The 19,365-nt window shown below is 30.7% G+C and overlaps 8 protein-coding genes across 8 annotated transcripts; 5 read left to right on the top strand and 3 right to left on the bottom strand.

Annotated features, from left to right (window-relative positions):
- BX663DRAFT_522357 (uncharacterized protein) lies at nucleotides 1–698 on the bottom strand. Its single transcript, XM_051529373.1, has one exon. The coding sequence runs from the start codon at nucleotides 399–401 to the stop codon at nucleotides 174–176; it is 228 nt and encodes a 75-aa protein (XP_051379104.1). The 5' UTR covers nucleotides 402–698; the 3' UTR covers nucleotides 1–173.
- BX663DRAFT_522354 (Alpha/beta hydrolase fold-3) lies at nucleotides 547–1,872 on the bottom strand. The gene is made up of 2 exons (XM_051529372.1): nucleotides 1,816–1,872; nucleotides 547–1,734 (listed from the first exon to the last, which is right to left on the bottom strand). Exon 2 carries the CDS (start codon nucleotides 1,375–1,377, stop codon nucleotides 670–672), a length of 708 nt encoding a protein of 235 aa, XP_051379103.1. The 5' UTR covers nucleotides 1,378–1,734; nucleotides 1,816–1,872; the 3' UTR covers nucleotides 547–669.
- A 117-nt stretch (nucleotides 1,873–1,989) lies between these two features.
- On the top strand, nucleotides 1,990–3,965 carry BX663DRAFT_564166 (uncharacterized protein; the record flags this gene model as incomplete). The annotated part of the gene is made up of 2 exons (XM_051532038.1): nucleotides 1,990–1,996; nucleotides 2,139–3,965. The coding sequence occupies 2 exons, from the start codon at nucleotides 1,990–1,992 to the stop codon at nucleotides 3,863–3,865; spliced, it is 1,734 nt and encodes a 577-aa protein (XP_051379102.1). The 3' UTR covers nucleotides 3,866–3,965.
- A 377-nt stretch (nucleotides 3,966–4,342) lies between these two features.
- On the top strand, nucleotides 4,343–6,482 carry BX663DRAFT_522339 (uncharacterized protein). Its single transcript, XM_051529371.1, has 9 exons — nucleotides 4,343–4,554; nucleotides 4,636–4,750; nucleotides 4,828–4,970; nucleotides 5,041–5,296; nucleotides 5,372–5,577; nucleotides 5,680–5,913; nucleotides 5,937–6,041; nucleotides 6,114–6,266; nucleotides 6,326–6,482. The coding sequence occupies exons 1-9, from the start codon at nucleotides 4,405–4,407 to the stop codon at nucleotides 6,377–6,379; spliced, it is 1,416 nt and encodes a 471-aa protein (XP_051379101.1). The 5' UTR covers nucleotides 4,343–4,404; the 3' UTR covers nucleotides 6,380–6,482.
- Nucleotides 6,483–6,492: 10 nt separating this feature from the next.
- On the bottom strand, nucleotides 6,493–9,767 carry BX663DRAFT_522338 (Glutamate/Leucine/Phenylalanine/Valine dehydrogenase-domain-containing protein; the record flags this gene model as incomplete). Its single annotated transcript, XM_051529370.1, has 7 exons — nucleotides 9,597–9,767; nucleotides 9,383–9,461; nucleotides 9,183–9,356; nucleotides 8,937–9,107; nucleotides 8,821–8,893; nucleotides 6,678–8,734; nucleotides 6,493–6,654 (listed from the first exon to the last, which is right to left on the bottom strand). Exons 1-7 carry the CDS (start codon nucleotides 9,671–9,673, stop codon nucleotides 6,493–6,495), a joined length of 2,793 nt encoding a protein of 930 aa, XP_051379100.1. The 5' UTR covers nucleotides 9,674–9,767.
- Nucleotides 9,768–10,520: 753 nt separating this feature from the next.
- On the top strand, nucleotides 10,521–11,642 carry BX663DRAFT_522335 (uncharacterized protein). The gene is made up of 2 exons (XM_051529369.1): nucleotides 10,521–11,101; nucleotides 11,194–11,642. Exons 1-2 carry the CDS (start codon nucleotides 10,574–10,576, stop codon nucleotides 11,608–11,610), a joined length of 945 nt encoding a protein of 314 aa, XP_051379099.1. The 5' UTR covers nucleotides 10,521–10,573; the 3' UTR covers nucleotides 11,611–11,642.
- Nucleotides 11,643–11,669: 27 nt separating this feature from the next.
- Nucleotides 11,670–13,089, top strand: BX663DRAFT_522334 (uncharacterized protein). The gene is made up of 2 exons (XM_051529368.1): nucleotides 11,670–11,939; nucleotides 12,050–13,089. The coding sequence occupies exons 1-2, from the start codon at nucleotides 11,699–11,701 to the stop codon at nucleotides 12,757–12,759; spliced, it is 951 nt and encodes a 316-aa protein (XP_051379098.1). The 5' UTR covers nucleotides 11,670–11,698; the 3' UTR covers nucleotides 12,760–13,089.
- A 132-nt stretch (nucleotides 13,090–13,221) lies between these two features.
- BX663DRAFT_220544 (Alpha/Beta hydrolase protein) lies at nucleotides 13,222–15,945 on the top strand. The gene is made up of 12 exons (XM_051521786.1): nucleotides 13,222–13,318; nucleotides 13,431–13,500; nucleotides 13,560–13,644; nucleotides 13,724–13,758; nucleotides 13,854–13,957; nucleotides 14,016–14,083; nucleotides 14,158–14,325; nucleotides 14,385–14,495; nucleotides 14,568–14,683; nucleotides 14,749–14,869; nucleotides 14,961–15,074; nucleotides 15,194–15,945. Exons 1-12 carry the CDS (start codon nucleotides 13,255–13,257, stop codon nucleotides 15,878–15,880), a joined length of 1,743 nt encoding a protein of 580 aa, XP_051379097.1. The 5' UTR covers nucleotides 13,222–13,254; the 3' UTR covers nucleotides 15,881–15,945.
- The last annotated feature ends 3,420 nt before the right edge of the window (nucleotides 15,946–19,365 follow it).

Raw genomic sequence — 19,365 nt, 5'->3', positions numbered from 1 at the left:
ATTTTAATATACTTTATATAACACGACGTCATTAATATTTATGTTCCTTTTATTGATATATATATATTTATATACATATATTACATTCTAATATAATTAAGCAATTTTTTATTATATATGTTATTAAAATGTTAATTAACTTAATTCAATACATAACTTTGTCCCAGATCACATTAAGATTTTTTTTTGGAAAAAAGGGATTCGAGATAGCAATTGTTAAATAGGCCGAATAATGTTAGTAGTAACACCAAATATACTCTAATAAAATGAACAGTACGACAAGGAAATAAGATTATATCCTGACAAAAAAAAAAGACACTAACAAGAACAATGTAGAATAAACTAAAGTAAATTAAAGATAAGGAGAAATGGCTGTGTAAGATACCAAGTCTAGCTTTCATGAATTTCAATGGTTAAAATACTTAAAAAGTGATCTGACGAGCACTCAGCATCAATACGCAGTCAGGATTCTGGTATAACAATTATCCAAGTCAATTTTATGAAACGGTCATTTGTAGTGGGAACTAAGCTTTGACATTGTATTCATATTCACTTCCACGATAGCGCAGCACAATGGACGTTTAATAAATGATAGTTGGACTTTTATTATAATAATAATAATAATAAAAGCTGATTTAGCATTGATTCGTTTTGTAGTAATATAGTTCATTAGCAAGAATAAATAGTAGATAACCATTGAATGAACTGTCTGTTATCTCTTTCAAATGATTTTGTTGTTTTCGCTGCTAAACGGCTCATTAACCAAATATGAGTTGCTTCTTGACCCTGAATGACAGTAACATTATCCCTTTTTAGCTTATTAGATATCCACTCTTCTATGCTTGGTCTTAATAACTCTTCGCTGCCATAAGCTATGAATAAAGGGCAATCAATATCATCAAAATTACCATAAATTGGAGATATCAATGGATCTTTATTGTTGACTGATGACGACGGTAAATAACATGAAGCAAACATCTCTAGTTGATGATTGCCAATAATGTCCTTTTTATTATCAACTAATGAAAATCCTGATAAATCAATCCATGGTGAAAATAAAGCAGCACCTCCTGGTAAAGGTAAGGGAGCCCTTTTGAACATGTCATTCATAAGCTCCTCTTTACGTTCCTGTCTTTCTTTCTTTAAACGCAACAACAAAGTGGCTGCTAAATTACCTCCTGCGCTATCCCCGGCTATAATAACTCTACAAGGGCTCACACTCAAGTCATGAATTAAATAGCGGTATGCTTGTATACATTCTTCACTAGCTTTCGGCCATACGTGTTCAGGGCTTAAACTATATTCTACAGATAAAATGCGTGCCTGTAATTTATAAATTTGTTGAAGTTGATTAATAATGAATTGAAATGCCTCCATGTACATTGTTGCATGTCCTTGTACAAATCCACCACCTGGAAATATATTTAAACTATTAAGAAAAGAAAAAAACAAAGAATTACTTTTAGTTGTACCAATAAAGAATGATCAAATCTTGATCAGATGCTGTATCCTCTGCATTTTGAATATTTTTTAATTGAGATGCAATCCATTTCCCCTTCCAGGAGTTTTGTTTGTTTATTTCAAGAATCCAACTAGTTTCATCTCCTATTGGACTAGTTGTCACTTTTAAAAGTTGACGTACTATAGAAAGTGGAAGTCGATAAGATTCTCTATTGATAAAACGCCGTATTGGGAAAGGAGTATTTAAAATTATACTTCGACTTATCAAATGCACTTTTAGAGAAAAAAATAAATAAATAATAATAAAAGGAATAGTTAAATAGTATCAAACAAATTTAAATCTATTTATTTTACATAATCTTCTGCCATTCTTTGTAACCAAAAACACAAAGCAGATTGCAAATCGGATACTATTCAACATGATAACGAATTTGTAAAGTCAAATTATACTTGCATTTAATTGCATCTGAATTTTTCTATGTACACCCCCTCCGCGTTTTTTTTTTTTTTTTTATGATGAACAGGTTCATGTCATGTGTAGTATAAAGCACACACACACACACACACACACAAATTTATATTTGTCTATATTCTTTTTTTTTTTTATTTTCTTCCACTTATTAACTTTAAAAACAAAAAGAAAAAAGAGGAATATGAGTTCAGTTTCTTCTATGAAGGCAGTGATAAAGACTCGTTCTTTCAAAGAAGTTTTATTGAAAGTTCAGCATCTTCGCTTCGACATGCTTACCTTCGTAAAACGGATTTACTAGATACACTAGATAGTAATAATAGTCGTTTACGCGATACTGATGCTTGGAGTGTAGCAGCTACTATTGATGATCAAGAATCTGTCATTAGTGCTCATGGGGGTCCACCATCGATTATAAGTAGTAGTCGAATGACTATTGATAGAGAAACTGATGACGACAGGTCCACCTTAGATGGAGAATCTTCCATTAGGGACCGTTTACAAGACATTCACCTTTCGTCTTCACCTCTTCAAATTCATATCAGTAACAGTAACAGTAACAATAATAATAATAATAATAGCAATAACACTATTAGCTCCAATAATACGAATAACAGCCGACTTGATGCCATGTTACATGATTTAGTTAACCCACATAATATCGGTATCAATAATCATCATCATCATCATCACCACCTTTTACGTGGAAGTCATCATAGTATCATTGCTGATGATGAAGAAGATAAAAGGTCGAGGTCTAATGCAGCTGAATTTGGTGATGATGGGACTCGGTCCGCAGCAGCTGATTTTGACCATAGTGTTGCAAGTGATGACGATAGTAGTCACCACAATGTTGTGGATGATCAGATTATGGCACCACCTCAACCCCAACCAAGTTTTGCATCTGTAACAAAATCCTATGCTGAATTAATGGAAGAAAATGAAATTCTTCAAACACAGCTTCGTGCAGCTCAACTTGCACAAAAGCATCAAGAACAAATGATTCAGCATTTAAGACACTTGACAGGATGTGATGATGAACTCTACGGGAAGGCAGTCCATCTGTCACAAAGAGGGGGAGAAGAAATGGATGGCCACAAGGAGAACTCAGGTCATGATAGTAGTAATACCTCTGATAGAGGCGATAGTAATTTAATAAAGGAGAAGGAGATGTTTTTTGATTCACCCTCATTGGAACATATTCAAGTCCCACCTATCGTGAATGCACGTACCTTGACACAAAAGTTAGCAAGACTAGCTGAAACTTTAATTCGATTTGTTAAATCAATCGTGTCAGAAGAGAATGAATGGCAACAGCTAAATTTTGAACAATCCTTATTTTTTCATATCACGCAATTGTATTTGGAAGCGCTTCCATTTGGAACAGAGAATCAACATTTGTTAAATACTGCATATCAAGATCAAATACATCGATTTCATAATACACTTGGAGCCAATTTTGCTAAATGGTATCGAAGACAAACAGTACAATCATTATCTTTAAACCCTGCTACTAAGGAATACCTGCAAAACATGAGAAATGTATTAACTGAAGAGATGTTAAGACAGTTACATACTCAAAATTGCCATGATGAGCCTGATATGAATCTTTGGGAAGATATTTTGGAATTATGTGCTGCTTTATCACTTGAAATTCATGGTGGAGATGCTGATGTAACTGCACAAACAATTGCTGTAGGAAGCAAATATGACGAAGAAATTATGGCTGCTGCCCTTGTTGGAAATGAGGTTCATAACAATAGTAATAGTAATAATAGTAGTAGTAATAATAGTAGTAATAATAATAGTGGTAGTAGTAATAGTAGTAGTAGTAATAACGCCACAAAAGATAAAGTGGTTAAAATGATGATTAGTCCATTGTTTATTGATGAAGAAGAAGTTGTCTTATTACCGGCAAGAGTCATCATTGAATAATATATATATACATTGATTACCTCATTTTCTGCTATACTCTATCTTCTTTATTATATATTATTAAATAAATAAAGATATATGGTCAATTTACAATACTATCTATTCATGAATTTTTTTTATTGAACGCGCTTATTTTGGAGTCCCCTGTTTGTATTAATGTATTTGTATGTTACCTGAGCTCTACATAGTTCTATAGTATGTATTTTATGTGTATTATGGGCTCCAAACTGAAAGCAATAATGGATGTCAACAAGAAGCTTCTTCTTCAATATAACAAGATGTGGCGACATGAATACTTTTTTTTTTCAAGATAAGCATTGGTATCCTCTATAAAGGACATTATAGTAAACTGTTTATATAATACACAAACATACTAGCTAAATTCGGATAATAATAATATTTTTTTTTATCATTTATTTTTGAATTTTTCATAAAGATTTTTGAAAAATTATACATACATTATTTATGCATGTTGAGAAAAAAAAGTCTATTTTAATAAGCGTGTGATTTCAATATTATTATTATTTTCTTCCATAATAATGTATAAAGATATTCCTTGTAATTGCTCATTTCGGAAAATAATAAATGATAATCAACAACATGAATTGATTAAAATTGTTAATGCAGAAAAGACAAGATCAGACAACAGTACAAATAATAGCTTTGTTGTTTATATAATAGAAATAAATGTATATTATGATTTATTATAGATAAGCCGTTGATAAAATGATACATTAACAGATGTATAAACACATATATATTTATATTAGAATATAGAAGAACATGTCAAAAGAAGATACAGTGAATTTGAGTCCTTTAGAAAATCACTTGTCAAATTATATCCCACAACATGTATACCACCAATACCAGAAAAGCATTCATTATGTAAAGTGTATAGTTTCACTATGAATAACATATCTATCTATTTATCTATTTATATTCATTTCATATTGAAATATTAGCAGACTATACACTAAAAGACACTGGTGCAATGATTGAAAAGAGAAAAAGAATGCTTGAAAGATTTTTGAATAGAATAGCTAGTCATCCAATATTGAATCAAGAGCACATATTTCATCGTTTTTTAAACACTGAAGATAGTTGGGTAAAGAAATCATTATGAGACTAATTTCCCTATTTAATTACAAGTTCTTTTTTTTTTCTTTTCTTTTTAGACAGATATTGCAAATACGCCACCACTTTCAACTTTACCAAAAGATCCATTATTACCAAATTATTTTACTATTAGTTCTTTAACTTCCAATCCTATACAGCAAAATAACTCTATTATCCCCGTACCTTCAAGTTCATATACACTAAAATATCCAGATAACGAATTTGACCGATTTGAATTAAAGGTAGATAAACACGCTCAACAAATCACATTTCAATTTGATAAATCACAAAAACGTATATTAAAAAGACTTCAAGGTATCATATTGCAAAAAGATATATATATGAATAGTATATAAATTCGTTGTATTTCATTATATTTTTTTCACTCAGAATTATCAAACGATTATGCTGAGTTGGGCTCTGCTTACAATGGACTAAGTTTAAATGAAGTAGACTCCATATCTATATTATTGGAAAAAATAGGTCAAGTCATTGATGGAACTAATACAACTACAAAGGAAATGATTCAAACCTTAGAAGCTGAATTTGCAGAATATGTACAAGAATATACTCAATATCTAACTATCCTAAAAATTGTTTAGAATATCGTCGTTTGAAGCAAGCCCAATATGAATTAATCGAGGTGGCTATACATACAAAGAAAATCACATCTGAGGTCTTTAGTTAAAACAGAAGAGGAATCACAAAAGTTATTACTAAAGCCCACTAATAATACTGAAGAAGAAGAAGGTATTGTGATACAACAACAACAAGAAGAAGAAGAAGAGAACGACTCTTTTATCGATACTGAATCGATTGAGGATGGATTTTCAGCCATTGTAAAGGCGTCATCCATAAGAGATACTACTACTACTACTATTGAAGAACAAGAAGATAATTATCCTATAAATGCAACTGCACCTATCATTCGTGTTTCCAAGCATCAAACTAAAAGTGGTCTTCACCAAGAAAATTATTTTCTGCTGTTACTTGTACTATCCAAGGCATGATAGATACAGATCCTGAACTAACTAGAAGAATTCAAATCAAGAAACTAAAAGTGACGTTGATGAGGTATGATATGTTATATAGATTTTCCTGTTGTACTAATATTAATATATCGGTTACTAAGCTGGAAAAAATACAAATGGAATTAATACAAGACTTGAAAGAAATATCTACGAATATGGCGAAAGATTTCGAAAGATTACAGATACAAAAGGAAAAAGAGATAAAGTCCATCTTAATAGCGTTTGCTAAAATACATATTCATTATTGTGAACAGGTAAATGCAAGGATTGATATTTAATATGTATATGCATATATATTAAAATATGATCATAGAATACTATAAAGTGGAAAGAAATGCGAGATAAAATAATGATGAAAGACTTGTAGAAAAAGAAAAATTTACAATTATATATTTTTTTATATTTATTATTGTTGATAAATAAAATTACACAAAAGAAAACTGTATATAAAACTATTTCCCTTTTTTTTTTTTTTTTTCTTTAAAAGTTTTCACGCATGAATTCAAAGAAAGCAAAATTATCAGGATGAGCGCCATACTTGTAAACAAATTGAGAAGCTAAATGAGCACCAAAGATAGCCTTTACATAACTTTCAGGTACACGTTGCAACAAGGATTCAAGACCGACTGTTTCCAAGAGTAACTTGGGAAAGCACGTTCCAAGACGGTAGTACGTAAAGTAGAGTTATCCCAGAGACCGGATTGTTGTAATTGAGATTGAAGTTGAACGATAGCGGTTGAGAGTTCATCAGAGAGGATAGAGATAGGTTGCTTAGTACGTTGATGTTCCCTCCAGAGGGCATCGAATTCAAGGGCAGCATTGTGTTCAATAAACGTTTGGACCTCCTTAACGTAGGATTGGTAAAATTCAGGAACGACGCCATCCTTCACACACATGTGTTTTTCGAATTCATCATCGCTAAAGGCAAGGGCAGCAAGGACCTCAAGGGAAGAGGAAGTGACACCGCCCTTATTAGCAGAGGCATCCTTGAAGATGACGATACCGGCCTTCTCGAGACGAAGACGAGCCTCTTGAGTAAAGAAGAGATTAGCACCTTCAACGATGTATTTGTAAAGTGGCGCGCCACTAGGATGATTCTCACCCATCAACAGGTGTACGTTATCGAGACCTACCGATTCAGGACGACCACCGCAGGGGACAAAGAGAGTGGCCTGAGCGAGAGGGTTGGTGTGGAATGTGTTACGGAATTGGAGACCATTCTCGACCAAGGTACCATCAGGTAATGTCACGTTATCTTCATCTACAAGGACACGGAAGCCCTTTGAGGACAAGTAGCTTGTATCAAAATTATTGATCATCAGACGACGGTTAGCGAGACGTTGAAGTTCCTCACGATGAATACCCTCAGAGTCATAGAGCACACCTGAGCCATCCACAACAGCAATGGTTTTGTCATTAGAGATCTTGATTTCGTTGGAACCCAAGTCACCATCAGGACCCCCTGTTTGCAATTTGAAACAATCCTCCTCTTGAAGACCAAAGGTACGGTAGATACCCAAGACGTATTGATGTACAGAGCGAGTTGTCATACCATAGACGTCATGAGGGATACCACCCAAGGACTGACTCTTGCCGGTCGTGAAGGCCTTCCAGAAGCTTGCACCACGACGACGAGCGTGTTGAGAGGCCCAATCCATGTACTCGGCAGTACCCTCATCGGGACCAAGGAACAAGATCTCGGGTTTCTCTGTCAGATCGACCAATTTCTCTTTGACTCCGATCGTCTCACCATCGATCAAGAGGTCCAAGACAGCGTCTACGTACTTTTCAAAGGCGACAAGGGGTTTATCTTGTTGATCGACATCCAAGAGGATGGTGCCCTTTGAACCACCTTCAGGGATATCCTTGTTCTTACGGTGTTGGGTATTGGCCAAGTTGTAGTTTTCATCAAAGAGAGTACGCAAGTTAATGGAATAAGCCTCTCGATTACGAGAACGAATCATACGGATACCACCACGGGCGACATCGCTGAAACGAATATGGAAACCACGGAATTCAGATCCGACGATCAAGAACATACCATAGGGGGGGAGAGGGTACTCGATCTCGGGCAAGAAACTAGGGTCAAGACGGAAGGAGAGGGCAACCTTGGTAGTTTGATAAAAGTTAGTCTTGAGAATATGTTTGTTAAAGGTGAGGAAGGATTCAAAGACGAGCTGTTCATGAGCGTTACTGGTGACGGACTTGATACGTTTACTGATATCATCAACGGAAAGGACCTCCATGTTGGTCAAACGTTGATAGGAGATGGTAGGTTGTAATGAGGCCTCACGTTGATTCACATAGTGAGTCGTGGCAAAGTTAGCATAGAGGATCTTGAGGAGTTCAGGGTAACTCATGATGATGTCGAGGATATAATCACGAGTAAAGGTATCTTGACGAAGACGTTTTTTCAATTTAGAGAGAACTTCCTCATGCATAGGATTGCTACGATTCAAGATAGAGGTCAAACTAAGATATTCTTTACCTAATCTGTTGAGGAAATGTTGAGCAAAGATCCAACCAACGTAGCTATAGACCATCTCTTGAACTGAAAGCTTATTTGTTTTGAAATAATGTTGAAGAGGTGTTTTAGGAAGACAATAGAGAAGGGAAGCTTCTTTCATGACTTGATAGATAGTATGTTCAATAGGTGCTGCCTTTGATTGAGGTACAGGATGTAAGTACAATCCAATAATAGTCACACCATTTGAAAATTGTTCTAATTTGGGGAAAAAAAATAAATTAAATTAAATTAATTCATTTTCCCAGGCTCATCAAATATAGAAACAAAAAAAAATACTTTACCGACATATTTGCGTGTAGAATATAAGTCGTAATAGTGATACAAATCAGAAATAGCAGAGAAAAACCCTTTGTACTTCTTTGACGATAGCCAATAATAAGACGACGTTCACGAGAACCCTTCCCTCATACATCTCAATGACAGGACCGGTACGTTGAAGAACAGTTTGCATGACATCTTGATAAAGGTTTAAGGTATAATCAGTTGCCTTTCGCAAAAAAGTTTTTATCAGCGACTTGTCTAATGTCAACTGTTTCAGATTGTTCATTCTTGGCTTCTGTTGCAGGTTCTACAAAATCACAACGAGTCACAAAATAACTACGAAGTTGAGAGCTAAGACCGCCTGTGCTGGCACTTACTGAACGGTAAGATTCAGACGATATGCTTGAGAGGAAGTAGAGTTATCCAAGAACTTTTCATCGATTGTTTTCTCAATTTCAGGTCCATTAAGTTGAGAGACACCAGGTTCAGAAGAATGAATGTAGACAGCAGAATCTTCACTTTCCTTTTCGAGATTAACATCCAAGACATTTTCATTCTTAGTATAAGCAAGGATCTTTGCACCACATAAAGAGACATAATATGATTAGAAATAGTTTCAACGCTTTCAAGAGCGAAATAATAATCATCGATATTCAAATTGCTAATAGAAGATATCAATTACAATATGTTTCCATATATATATTTATCCAAACTTACGTATAAAACCAGTTAACTTCATTTTTGACCAATTCTTTAGGAAGGAACCAATCTTTTCGAGGTTTCACATACCATTAACATTTGACTTTCCTTTTCAGCAAAAACATTGGTAGCGTAGCCGCTTTCATTATTGAGAACATAAGAGGTATCCTTCATTGTATAAACTATAGATATAAGAAAAAGAAAAGAAAATAAGTATATACATTAAAAAAAAGCCTATTTATATATAAGGTGCAGCAGTAGCAGTAACAGTCCCCGCATAAAAAAAAAAAAAAAAAAAAAAAAAAAAAAAAAAAGTACGCTCATCTTTAACACTAAATTAAAGCAATTAACTCAGTTTCAAATCCTATGACGACGAATAGTACAAACTATTATTGGCCAAATCGTGAGAAAATAAGTTGATTTTGTATATATACATGTATGTATGAATATATGTACACATAAAGAACATTCTTGAAAGGCAACAAAGAACACGAAATATAAATAAAGTAATAAAATAACATCTATAACTAAGCAACATTATGTATATATAATATAATATATATATATAAACATTTGTATACGTTTATAGTATAAGCAACAAAGAAACAAAAATACAAGTTAAAATGCGTTATTTATTCCTCGGAAGGTCATACCAAAGTTATTTTTAGTGAAATGAGAAGAAAAAAAAAAGATTTACCCCACACTTTTCGAAACGTGGAGAATAGAATTAGAATATTTTCCATTCATAGTAAAAATATTCATTGTTTCAAAAGAATGTATGATTATAAAATCTAGACTATTTTCTTTGAAATACTCTTTCTCTTTCCTTTTTTATTAACTCTATTTGTACTTTTTTTTTCAAGTACATGGCCACTATCACCCATCACAAATGATTATTATTAAACTATAGATATGATTGGATTAATTTATATCTCAGATAATGTGGGCATGGTTCTGCCTTTTTTTTTTGACAGACAGACAGACAGACAGATAGATAAATATGGACCCTGTTTTTTTAAAAAAAAAAAATAAAAATAAAAAAAATAAAAATAAAAAAAATAAAAATAAAAAAAAATGTTCAAGAGAATTAGTCATTGCATTATAAAACAATCAACATTGCAACATCAAAAGAGATTATTTACAACTCGTGTTCATTCTCCAACGAGTCAACGATGGATGTATATGACAGGAATGACTTTAATAGCTACTGGAGGCTGTTATTTTGGTTGGACATATTTTAATCAATATTCAAACACACTCAATAATGAAAGATATATACCACTCAAAGTGATGGAAAAGGAGCAAATTTCACCCGATAGCTATCGCTTGAGACTCTCTGTAGCGGCAACAGAGGACAAACCATTTCCGGTCCCTTCTTGTGTTTATATTAAGGATGATAGCATACAAGTTATGAGACCTTATACACCCATCAATCCAGACCCATATAAGGATGGTTTTATTGATTTAATTGTAAAACGATACCAGAATGGATCTATTTCTCGTATGTTGACTGATTTACAGCCTAATGATAAGGCTTACGTAAGAGGACCTATGGTTGAAGAATATGAATATAAGGAAAATTCATTCGATGAAGTTGGCATGGTAATAAAATAGACACACACATACACACACTCTCTCTCTATATATATACATAATTATATGCAAATATAAACTTTATTTATCATGAATGATAGATTGCAGGAGGCACTGGAATTACGCCCATGTATCAACTTATACGACACATATTAGAAAATCCAAATGATAAAGATACACAAATCTGGCTAATTTATGGTAATAAGACCTTAAACGATATTCTATTAAAATCAGAGTTAGATCAATTGCAAAAACGATATAGCGATCGGTTTAAAGTGAAATATGTATTAGAAAACCCACCATCTGATAACGATAATTATGAAGAAGGATATATTACAAAGGAAATGATTGAAGAAATGATGTTAAATAAACCACGAAAGAAAATATTTGTGTCAGGTCCAGATAAAATGTTAGCTTCTATAAGTGGAGAAAGAGCAAAAGATTATAGTCAAGGAAAACTATCTGGAATTTTATTTCAAATAAATCTTTCATCTGATAAAATATGGAAATTTCAATAAATAACGACTATTCTTTTTTTATTTGTTTACTCTCTCTCTCTCTCTTTCTCTTTCTCTTTCTCTTTTAAATATAAATAGATCGCATATAATGTTCAGTTTACGGTCTTTTTTCCTCATGTTAATGAAACTTGTATCCTTTCAATCTTTAATACCTTATCGAAATATCTTTTTATATACTTATTTTATTATTTGTTCAGTCAAAAATTTATTTATTAAGCATAGACTTATTGTCTATCCTTCTTCACCAAATCGAAATACAGAGATAGGATTATCAAATAAAACGACTACTGTCGTCTGTAATAATACTAATAATGAAAAAGAAATAGCAGGTAATAGTTATATGATGTGAATTGATAAATACATACAATGATAAACACACACACACACACATGTCTTTTATTATTATTTATTATTTATTATTTATTTACGTATTATGCAGATAAAATGTTAATAGAGCATTTAAAAGCTGAGAATGATCAGTTAAATAAAATAAAGCAAGAACTAGAAAAAAAGTTAAAAGTGGCTATTCAAGAATTACAAGCAACAAGTCATAAAATGAATGCATATGAACAACTGACAAGTACTGCAAAGAAGCAGTCATTAGAAATACAAGGCTTGTACACTAAATGTCAAATGTATCATGACCTATTTAAAAAGTTAAAGAACAATAACAAGGAACTTTTATGTCGTCCTGTTATCATTAACAAGACGCGACTCACTCCTACTGCGACCCATCCTATGTATAAAAAGGGAAGCAAGTCAAGAAGAACAGTTAAAATGATTAGCGACAAAAAGGACGACAACAATAATCGTTATTGTGCTGAATTAATATTAACTACACATCATCCTTCTTGTACAAATATAGCCTTAACAAACATTGCTAAAAGGAATGTTTTGAACAATCCTAAATTCATAGGCCGTTTACAAAAGGGATTTATAAAATACAAGCAAATAAGGAATCAACCCTTTTTTTTATTAAACAAATTTAATACTAATGTCAGACAGCAGTTACAACAGTTATTCATTGATAATAGTACCCGTAAAAATATTCATTCCATGTGGGGTTTGTTTTGGTGCTGGATTAAAATTTCCATAATCATGTTGATTATACTTATTTCAACTGTTAAAAAGGCATGTAAAGCAAGATGATTTTCTTTCTTTTTTTTGTAGATATATAGATACATATATATATATATATATATATACTGTAGTAGTATTGGGAACATTGATTGAATATACCTTAATAAAAGCATCAAATATACTTTTGTTTGCAATTACGCACATGTGGAATTATGAAGTAAACTGTATTTTTACATGTTCATGCCTGCAACTTGTACAAAAGTATATTTTTTGACTGATTGATAATAATAAAGATGTTGTTTGCTTATTTTACTTTATTTTTTTTTAACTTTTTATACGATTGAATCTTGGATTATTTTCTTTGCTACATTCATAATCGCAATTTCTTTGTTCTGGAAATCCTAAAAAAGAAAAAATAAAAAGAAAAAATAAAAAAAGAAAAAAATAAAAAAAAGTGACACAAAAAAATAAAATGAAAAAAAAAATAAAATAAAACGAAATTATTAATGATTCCTAAATAGATTTGCCCTTTAATAGTCTAATATTTTTTTTTTCTATAATTAAATGCGAAGCATCTTAATTGGATTATTTGCGGCAAGTAGTATATACGCTATATCAGCACAAACTAGTAAGACATATAAATATATATATATATATATATATATATTTAAAGAGAGAGAGAGAGAGAGAGAAAATAACGTGTAGTTCAATTATTTACTTTCTATTACTATTATTCCTAGTCGATGATTACAAGATTACATCATTACCTGGAATTGATGTTGATGCACTGAATTTTACACAATATGCAGGGTATATTATATTTGATAACTAGTTTTATTTTCTTACGATACTAAGAAAAACTATTGTAGACACATTGAATTATCAGCTAAAAGTAACGCTAATATCTTTTTCTGGATGATCGAAAGAGAAATAAAGACAGAACCTGAGAAATTAGTAAGAAGGAATATTTTTTTTTAAAGAAGAAAAAAAAAAAGTTAAATCATAGTATAAACGTGTAATTTTATACAATTAGATAATTTGGTTGAATGGTGGACCTGGCTGTTCAAGGTTTTTATTATGATTTATTGTATGCGGGGTTAAGACTACTGACATTTTTTTTTTTAAAAAAAATATGTATAAAAAAAAAAAAAAAAAAAAAAAAGTATGGATGGCCTCTTTTTGGAGAATGGGCCATTTAGAGTGAAAAAAGATCTATCTTTAACTCTAAATGAAGGTGGTTGGCAAAACTATGCAACAAATATCTATGGTAAAGGAATTTGATATATCCATAATTTAACATTATTTACCCCTTTTTTTTTTGTTAGTCGATCAGCCTGTTGGTACTGGCTTTAGTTTTGCTAATACAGACAATTATATGCATAATATGAGTCAAGTAAAATATATATATATATATACTCGTAATATACATGGATAATGTTCACATACATATATTACTATCATTTATAGGCAACAGATCAATTTACTCTATTTCTAGATAAATTATTTATTCTATTTCCTAATCTTCGTCAACAAGATCTTTATATTGCTGGTGAGAGTTATGCTGGTACTTATATACCTTATTTTGCTTCTCGTTTATTAGAATTAAATAAAAAAAAGACTACAGAAGAAGAAAAGGTAAGAGAAGAAAAGAAAAAGAAAAAGGAGAAATTTTAAGTAAATAAACGAAAATATAGTATAACTTGCAGGGCATTGCTATTGGAAATGGTTGGATATCGAGTATACACCAATATAACGCCTATTATGATTATAGTGTGAAATACAATTTAATAGACCATGATCGTATAGTAAGTAAAACAATAAAGATAATGAATCCTTAGTCCCTAACTCATAATGAGATACTTATGTATAATATTTAGCCACTTGTATCTGCTCATCTTAAAACTTGCCAAGATGAAATTAAGCAAAACGAATTAATTCATATACCTTCTTGTGAAAAGGTTTTGACTGATGTTATGGACAATAGTATTCATGAGTAAATATAAAGAAATAGTGTTTTTTTTTATTTTATTTTATTTTATTGTTAATGAATTTCATTAGAGACAAAGATGGCATAAGGAAATGTCTTAATACATATGATATACGATTAACAGAAGAGACATATCCTAATTGTGGATTAACATGGCCCTATGAATTAGAAGAGGTGACAAAGTATTTACGTGTAAGGAACATATACATATATATATATATATATATATATATATGTATACTATTTTATGTACATGTAAATGGTCTCATGTTTCCTGTTGTAGCAAAGTGAAGTGAAAAAAGCAATTCATGCCGAAAAGCAAATCTTGGGATGGAAAGAATGTACTGCATTAGTATCAAGTGAATTTAATGGGGATCAAAGTAAACCTTCATATTATGTAAGTATATACAAATACAAATGTATATTCATATATATATATATGTGTGTGTGTGTGTGCGCATTTTCATTCGCATTTTAACGATTTTTGCTGGATAGTTATTACCTGATATTTTAAAGGAAATACAAGTTTTGTTGTTTAGTGGAGAATATGATTTGATTTGTAATTATATTGGTACAGAATATTTAATTGGTAATATGACTTGGAATGGATCAAGAGGTTTCAGTAATACGACCGTGAAAGAAAGTTGGAAGATAGACAATAGAATAGCAGGCTATTATACTCAAGAACGAAATTTGACTTATGTATTCATTAAAGATGGAAGTCATATGGTACCATATGATCGACCGATAGAGACACTTGACATGATCAATCGATTTATGAATGTAGGTGATGGTAAAGTTAAAGGTAAAAAGAGTCAAGTGGGTGAACAGGAAGCTGTGGTAAAGATACCTTCACCTCCTCCTCTTAAAGATGAAAAGCACGATAATAATACATCAACAAATCAGAACCAAAAAGAAGAAAGTGAGTCTTCTCCTCCTGTTTGGAATACAACGGTCTTCATAGGTGCTTTCTTGTTTGGCCTTTCTTTATGTTGTTTCTGCTGGATTCGTAATAATAATAATAAAAGATCATCGGGATCTGCAGCTGTAGAATTTGGGGGAGCTCCTCGGCGTCAACATGAAGGTGTTAAAAGACCTACTAAAAATACTATCTGGAGTTTTATTCGCCACGTGTTTAGTAAACATGCTGAGGAACGAAAAAATTTTCGCTTGGATGATAATGATGAATCCAATGAATTGTAAGGATTTAATACATTTATATTTTAAAAGGAGAAAAAAAAAAACTAATCATTATTTTTGGTTTTATTAGGGATGAATTGGTTATTGAAACACCTACTCTATTTGAAGCTGAATCGTTATCTGATAGCGATGATCAGCATGAGCCACTAGAGAATCAAACAAGACATCAACAAAGTCGTAGTAATAAAGCTTTAACGCAACATTTCTCACTTTCGGATGAAGAGGAAGATGATGATTTTACTGACTTTGACGATGAAGAAGTGTATGTAGCTAATAAGTAAATAGACTAGATATATAAAATGCATTTTATTATTAATATAATAATAAAATTTGATATAAAAGTTAAGATAAGAAAATTAGTTATTTAAACATGTTTCATGACTTTTCAGAAGTAGTTATTTTCTTGATCTTTGATATAAAAGAATTGAATTTTGAAAACAGAGGAGTAGTAGTAAAGAAGAGAGGATGATCAAGTGATTGCTTTTTGATACGAGCTTCGTCATTAGAAAGTAACATAGTAGACATGGCTTTGTCTTGTTCTTTTAACAATGGTGGAGACGGAGAATTAAAAGAGAATGGAGAAGACCTAGAAGAAAGATATTGTTCTATAATGAAGCTGTCTTCTTCTTCATCATCACTTGACATAATCGAAGTATTTCGTATTGATGAATGAAGGTGAGTTGATAGATCTCTAACATGAAAGGGAGATAGTAGTAGATCATTATCCTGAGGGCTTAACATTTCCTCCTGCCATGAATGAACAACGGGTAATTTCTTATTAGGTGCATTATAGAGTTTGGGTGTAGGTGAAGCAGAAGGGAAGACGACAGGAGAAGGAGAATTAAAAAACGATTTACAGGTTGATAATGATTCATTATTCAAAGAGGAAAGAAATGAAATGAAATGAAATGAAATGAAAGAAAAGGCATTTTCATTATTGAAGAGAAAAAGTCATTTGAGCATGTAGCAAGTAGTACATAAAAGATATTTGTATTACTCTGTTATGGAAGAGCATGTGTGTCCTTAAATTTATAAACGTCAATCATGTAACATACATCATTATTACTACAAAAAAATAGATGCATTTATAAATGTATATATTAAAGTAAAGATGCTATTACATAGTTGTTTAATTGAATAACATGTTATTTTTTTTAAAGAAAAAAAGTCTTTATACTACTACTAACTACTACTAACTACTACAAAAAAAAAGAAACCTTATCATGATGAGGTGCTATGCAATTAAATTCAAAATTAGTAAATAAAAGGAGATGCTGTGTAACTTTTATTAAAATCCTTGCATTTGTCTGCACAGACCTTTTTTATTTTATTTATAGTAACAATGATAATCAAATGAATTCTTACCTCCCTTTTGTATATCAAGTTTACTTCAGAAAATTTTATTAATATGAAAATATGAAACAAATATGACAAGTTTCATTTTATAGATATAAATAAATAATTAAATGAATTTATTATTCCATTATTATTGCTAACTTGAAAAAGAGAAAAGTCTGTTGATTTTAATCAAAAAAAAAAATCCTCTTTAGTTATCGTTATTATAAATATGAATGCTTGAAAGAAAGAAAAAAGAAAAAGACGGTGAGCGAATAAAAAAGGGACAGGGAGTAAAGAAAGGTAGCATAAAGTAGAGTATAATTATAGCCTAGTTGAGATTGCTTATAAATTTATAATTATAGCCTACTTGATTGCTTATAAATTTCTAATTATTTATTTTATTGTAACTAATATTCAGCTAAATAGAATTGCTGCCCACTTTTATATATAATAAATTGACTTTATTATTAATTATGTCAAACTTCCTTTGTTGTTGTCAAACTACTATCCAGTGTATAATTACATTCTTTTCCCCTCCCCCACTTCTCCCCGCGTATATTCCTTTCTTATTTTATTCATTTTTTAAAGGGAGAGTTTTTTTTTTTTTTCTTCTTTTTTTTTCTATTTTTTTCTTTTTTTTTTATTTTTATAAAAATGTATAACATTATACTTCTACTTTGTTATAACTTCGCGTTTAAATTAGCGATTTATTCTAGATTTTAACTTTAAACGCGATAAAAACTTGTTATCTATTCTCACGAATTTATAACGGACGGTAGTTTCTTTATATGCATGCATTCTATTTTATTGAAACAAACCCTTCTATTATAACTTATTTATGCATATGTATAATCTAAATAAAAGAAGGTATGTTTCAAGCGCTCACTTTAAGAAAGAAGGTAAAAAAAAAAAAAAAAAAAAAAAATTCCGCTAAAAAAAAATAAAGAAATTATCCTGTAGTTAAATACTCCAATAATCAACATGAATTTTATTACTCATAAAGGAAGTAACAAGGAAAACAAAAAGAAAAAGAAAAGAGGCAAATGGGTTCATACTTTCATTTTTAATAATAATGACTACTCATCTGGCTTAATAATTTTCATAGATTTTTCCAGATATATAATGCTTCTTTAATCAAGGAGATCTTATCTTCCTGCATATAAAATGTTAGTTATTTATACAAACTACTACTACTACTAACATAAAAATCAATCTAATATGTAACTTATCAAAACAAATATTTTTTCCCCTCTACTACATATAAAGTATTTAGTAAATAAATAAATACATATAATTTTTTTTAAATTATTTTAAGCTCTAATATTTATTGGCTACTCTCTTTGCCTGCCCTGCAAGCATATAAAAATATCGAATGTTAATAAAATAAAATTAATTCCGTTTAAAGACAAAACTATACTTGTTTATTAGAAAATGGAACAAGAAAGCAGTAAACTATTTCCTCATAAATTATTCAGTTTATCGATTTTTTTTCTTATAATTCATACAGCAAATGAAAAAAGAGAGAATTCGTTTTTAGAAAAAAAAATACTATTGTCCATTAATTAACTTTTGATTGAACGAAGTTACTTTAGATAGCAAATTAATTTCTCAGATTTGAAGTTTCATACACAGAGAGCCACCACCCTTTTCTTTTTCTTTTCTTTTCCTTTTTTTTATTTTACAGAAAATAAAATAAAAATAATCTGTCTTCAAAACTTCGAAAAAAAAGACTTATGCTATATAAATAATAGATCGCCATTCTATTATATAGAGTTTATTGTAATCAAACAGTAGCTACTTCTATTATCCTTTTTTTTTAAAAAAAAAACTCGTTAACTTGTTAAAATCATACATTCTCTTATGTTCATAATTACTAGCAGTAACTTTCTTTTTTTGACTAATATATAATTTTTTACCATTAAAAGAAGTATAAAAAAGCAAGTGACAGATAATTTGTCTCAGATTGAATATCAAACCAGGAAAATTCATGTAAAATTCATACTGATTGGATTTTATTCTATTCACGGGGATTGTAGTTGAGTTTTTTTTTTTTTTTTCTTACTAAAAAAAAGGAATTTTACTCATTTTTTTTTCGCTGAGTTTAATTCAATGTACTAAACATAAAATGATCTCTTAAACAAAAAACACTA

This window comes from Cokeromyces recurvatus (genome assembly GCF_025118155.1).
Source record: "Cokeromyces recurvatus strain NRRL 2243 chromosome Unknown BX663scaffold_33, whole genome shotgun sequence".
In the NCBI taxonomy this organism is placed as follows: Eukaryota; Fungi; Mucoromycota; class Mucoromycetes; order Mucorales; family Mucoraceae; genus Cokeromyces; species Cokeromyces recurvatus.
This window is presented reverse-complemented; position numbering and strand designations above follow the sequence as displayed.

Coding starts and splice junctions, on each gene's coding strand:
- BX663DRAFT_522357 (XM_051529373.1), bottom strand. CDS start 401: ATGAAAGCTAGACTTGGTATCTTACACAGCCATTTCTCCTTATCTTTA.
- BX663DRAFT_522354 (XM_051529372.1), bottom strand. CDS start 1,377: ATGGAGGCATTTCAATTCATTATTAATCAACTTCAACAAATTTATAAA.
- BX663DRAFT_522339 (XM_051529371.1), top strand. CDS start 4,405: ATGTATAAAGATATTCCTTGTAATTGCTCATTTCGGAAAATAATAAAT. Junction 4,751..4,827: donor ACCAGAAAAGCATTCATTAT/GTAAAGTGTATA, acceptor TTGAAATATTAG/CAGACTATACACTAAAAGAC. Junction 5,297..5,371: donor TATATTAAAAAGACTTCAAG/GTATCATATTGC, acceptor TTTTTCACTCAG/AATTATCAAACGATTATGCT.
- BX663DRAFT_522335 (XM_051529369.1), top strand. CDS start 10,574: ATGTTCAAGAGAATTAGTCATTGCATTATAAAACAATCAACATTGCAA. Junction 11,102..11,193: donor CATTCGATGAAGTTGGCATG/GTAATAAAATAG, acceptor CATGAATGATAG/ATTGCAGGAGGCACTGGAAT.
- BX663DRAFT_522334 (XM_051529368.1), top strand. CDS start 11,699: ATGTTCAGTTTACGGTCTTTTTTCCTCATGTTAATGAAACTTGTATCC. Junction 11,940..12,049: donor TAATGAAAAAGAAATAGCAG/GTAATAGTTATA, acceptor CGTATTATGCAG/ATAAAATGTTAATAGAGCAT.
- BX663DRAFT_220544 (XM_051521786.1), top strand. CDS start 13,255: ATGCGAAGCATCTTAATTGGATTATTTGCGGCAAGTAGTATATACGCT. Junction 13,319..13,430: donor CGCTATATCAGCACAAACTA/GTAAGACATATA, acceptor TATTATTCCTAG/TCGATGATTACAAGATTACA. Junction 14,326..14,384: donor AGACTACAGAAGAAGAAAAG/GTAAGAGAAGAA, acceptor ACGAAAATATAG/TATAACTTGCAGGGCATTGC.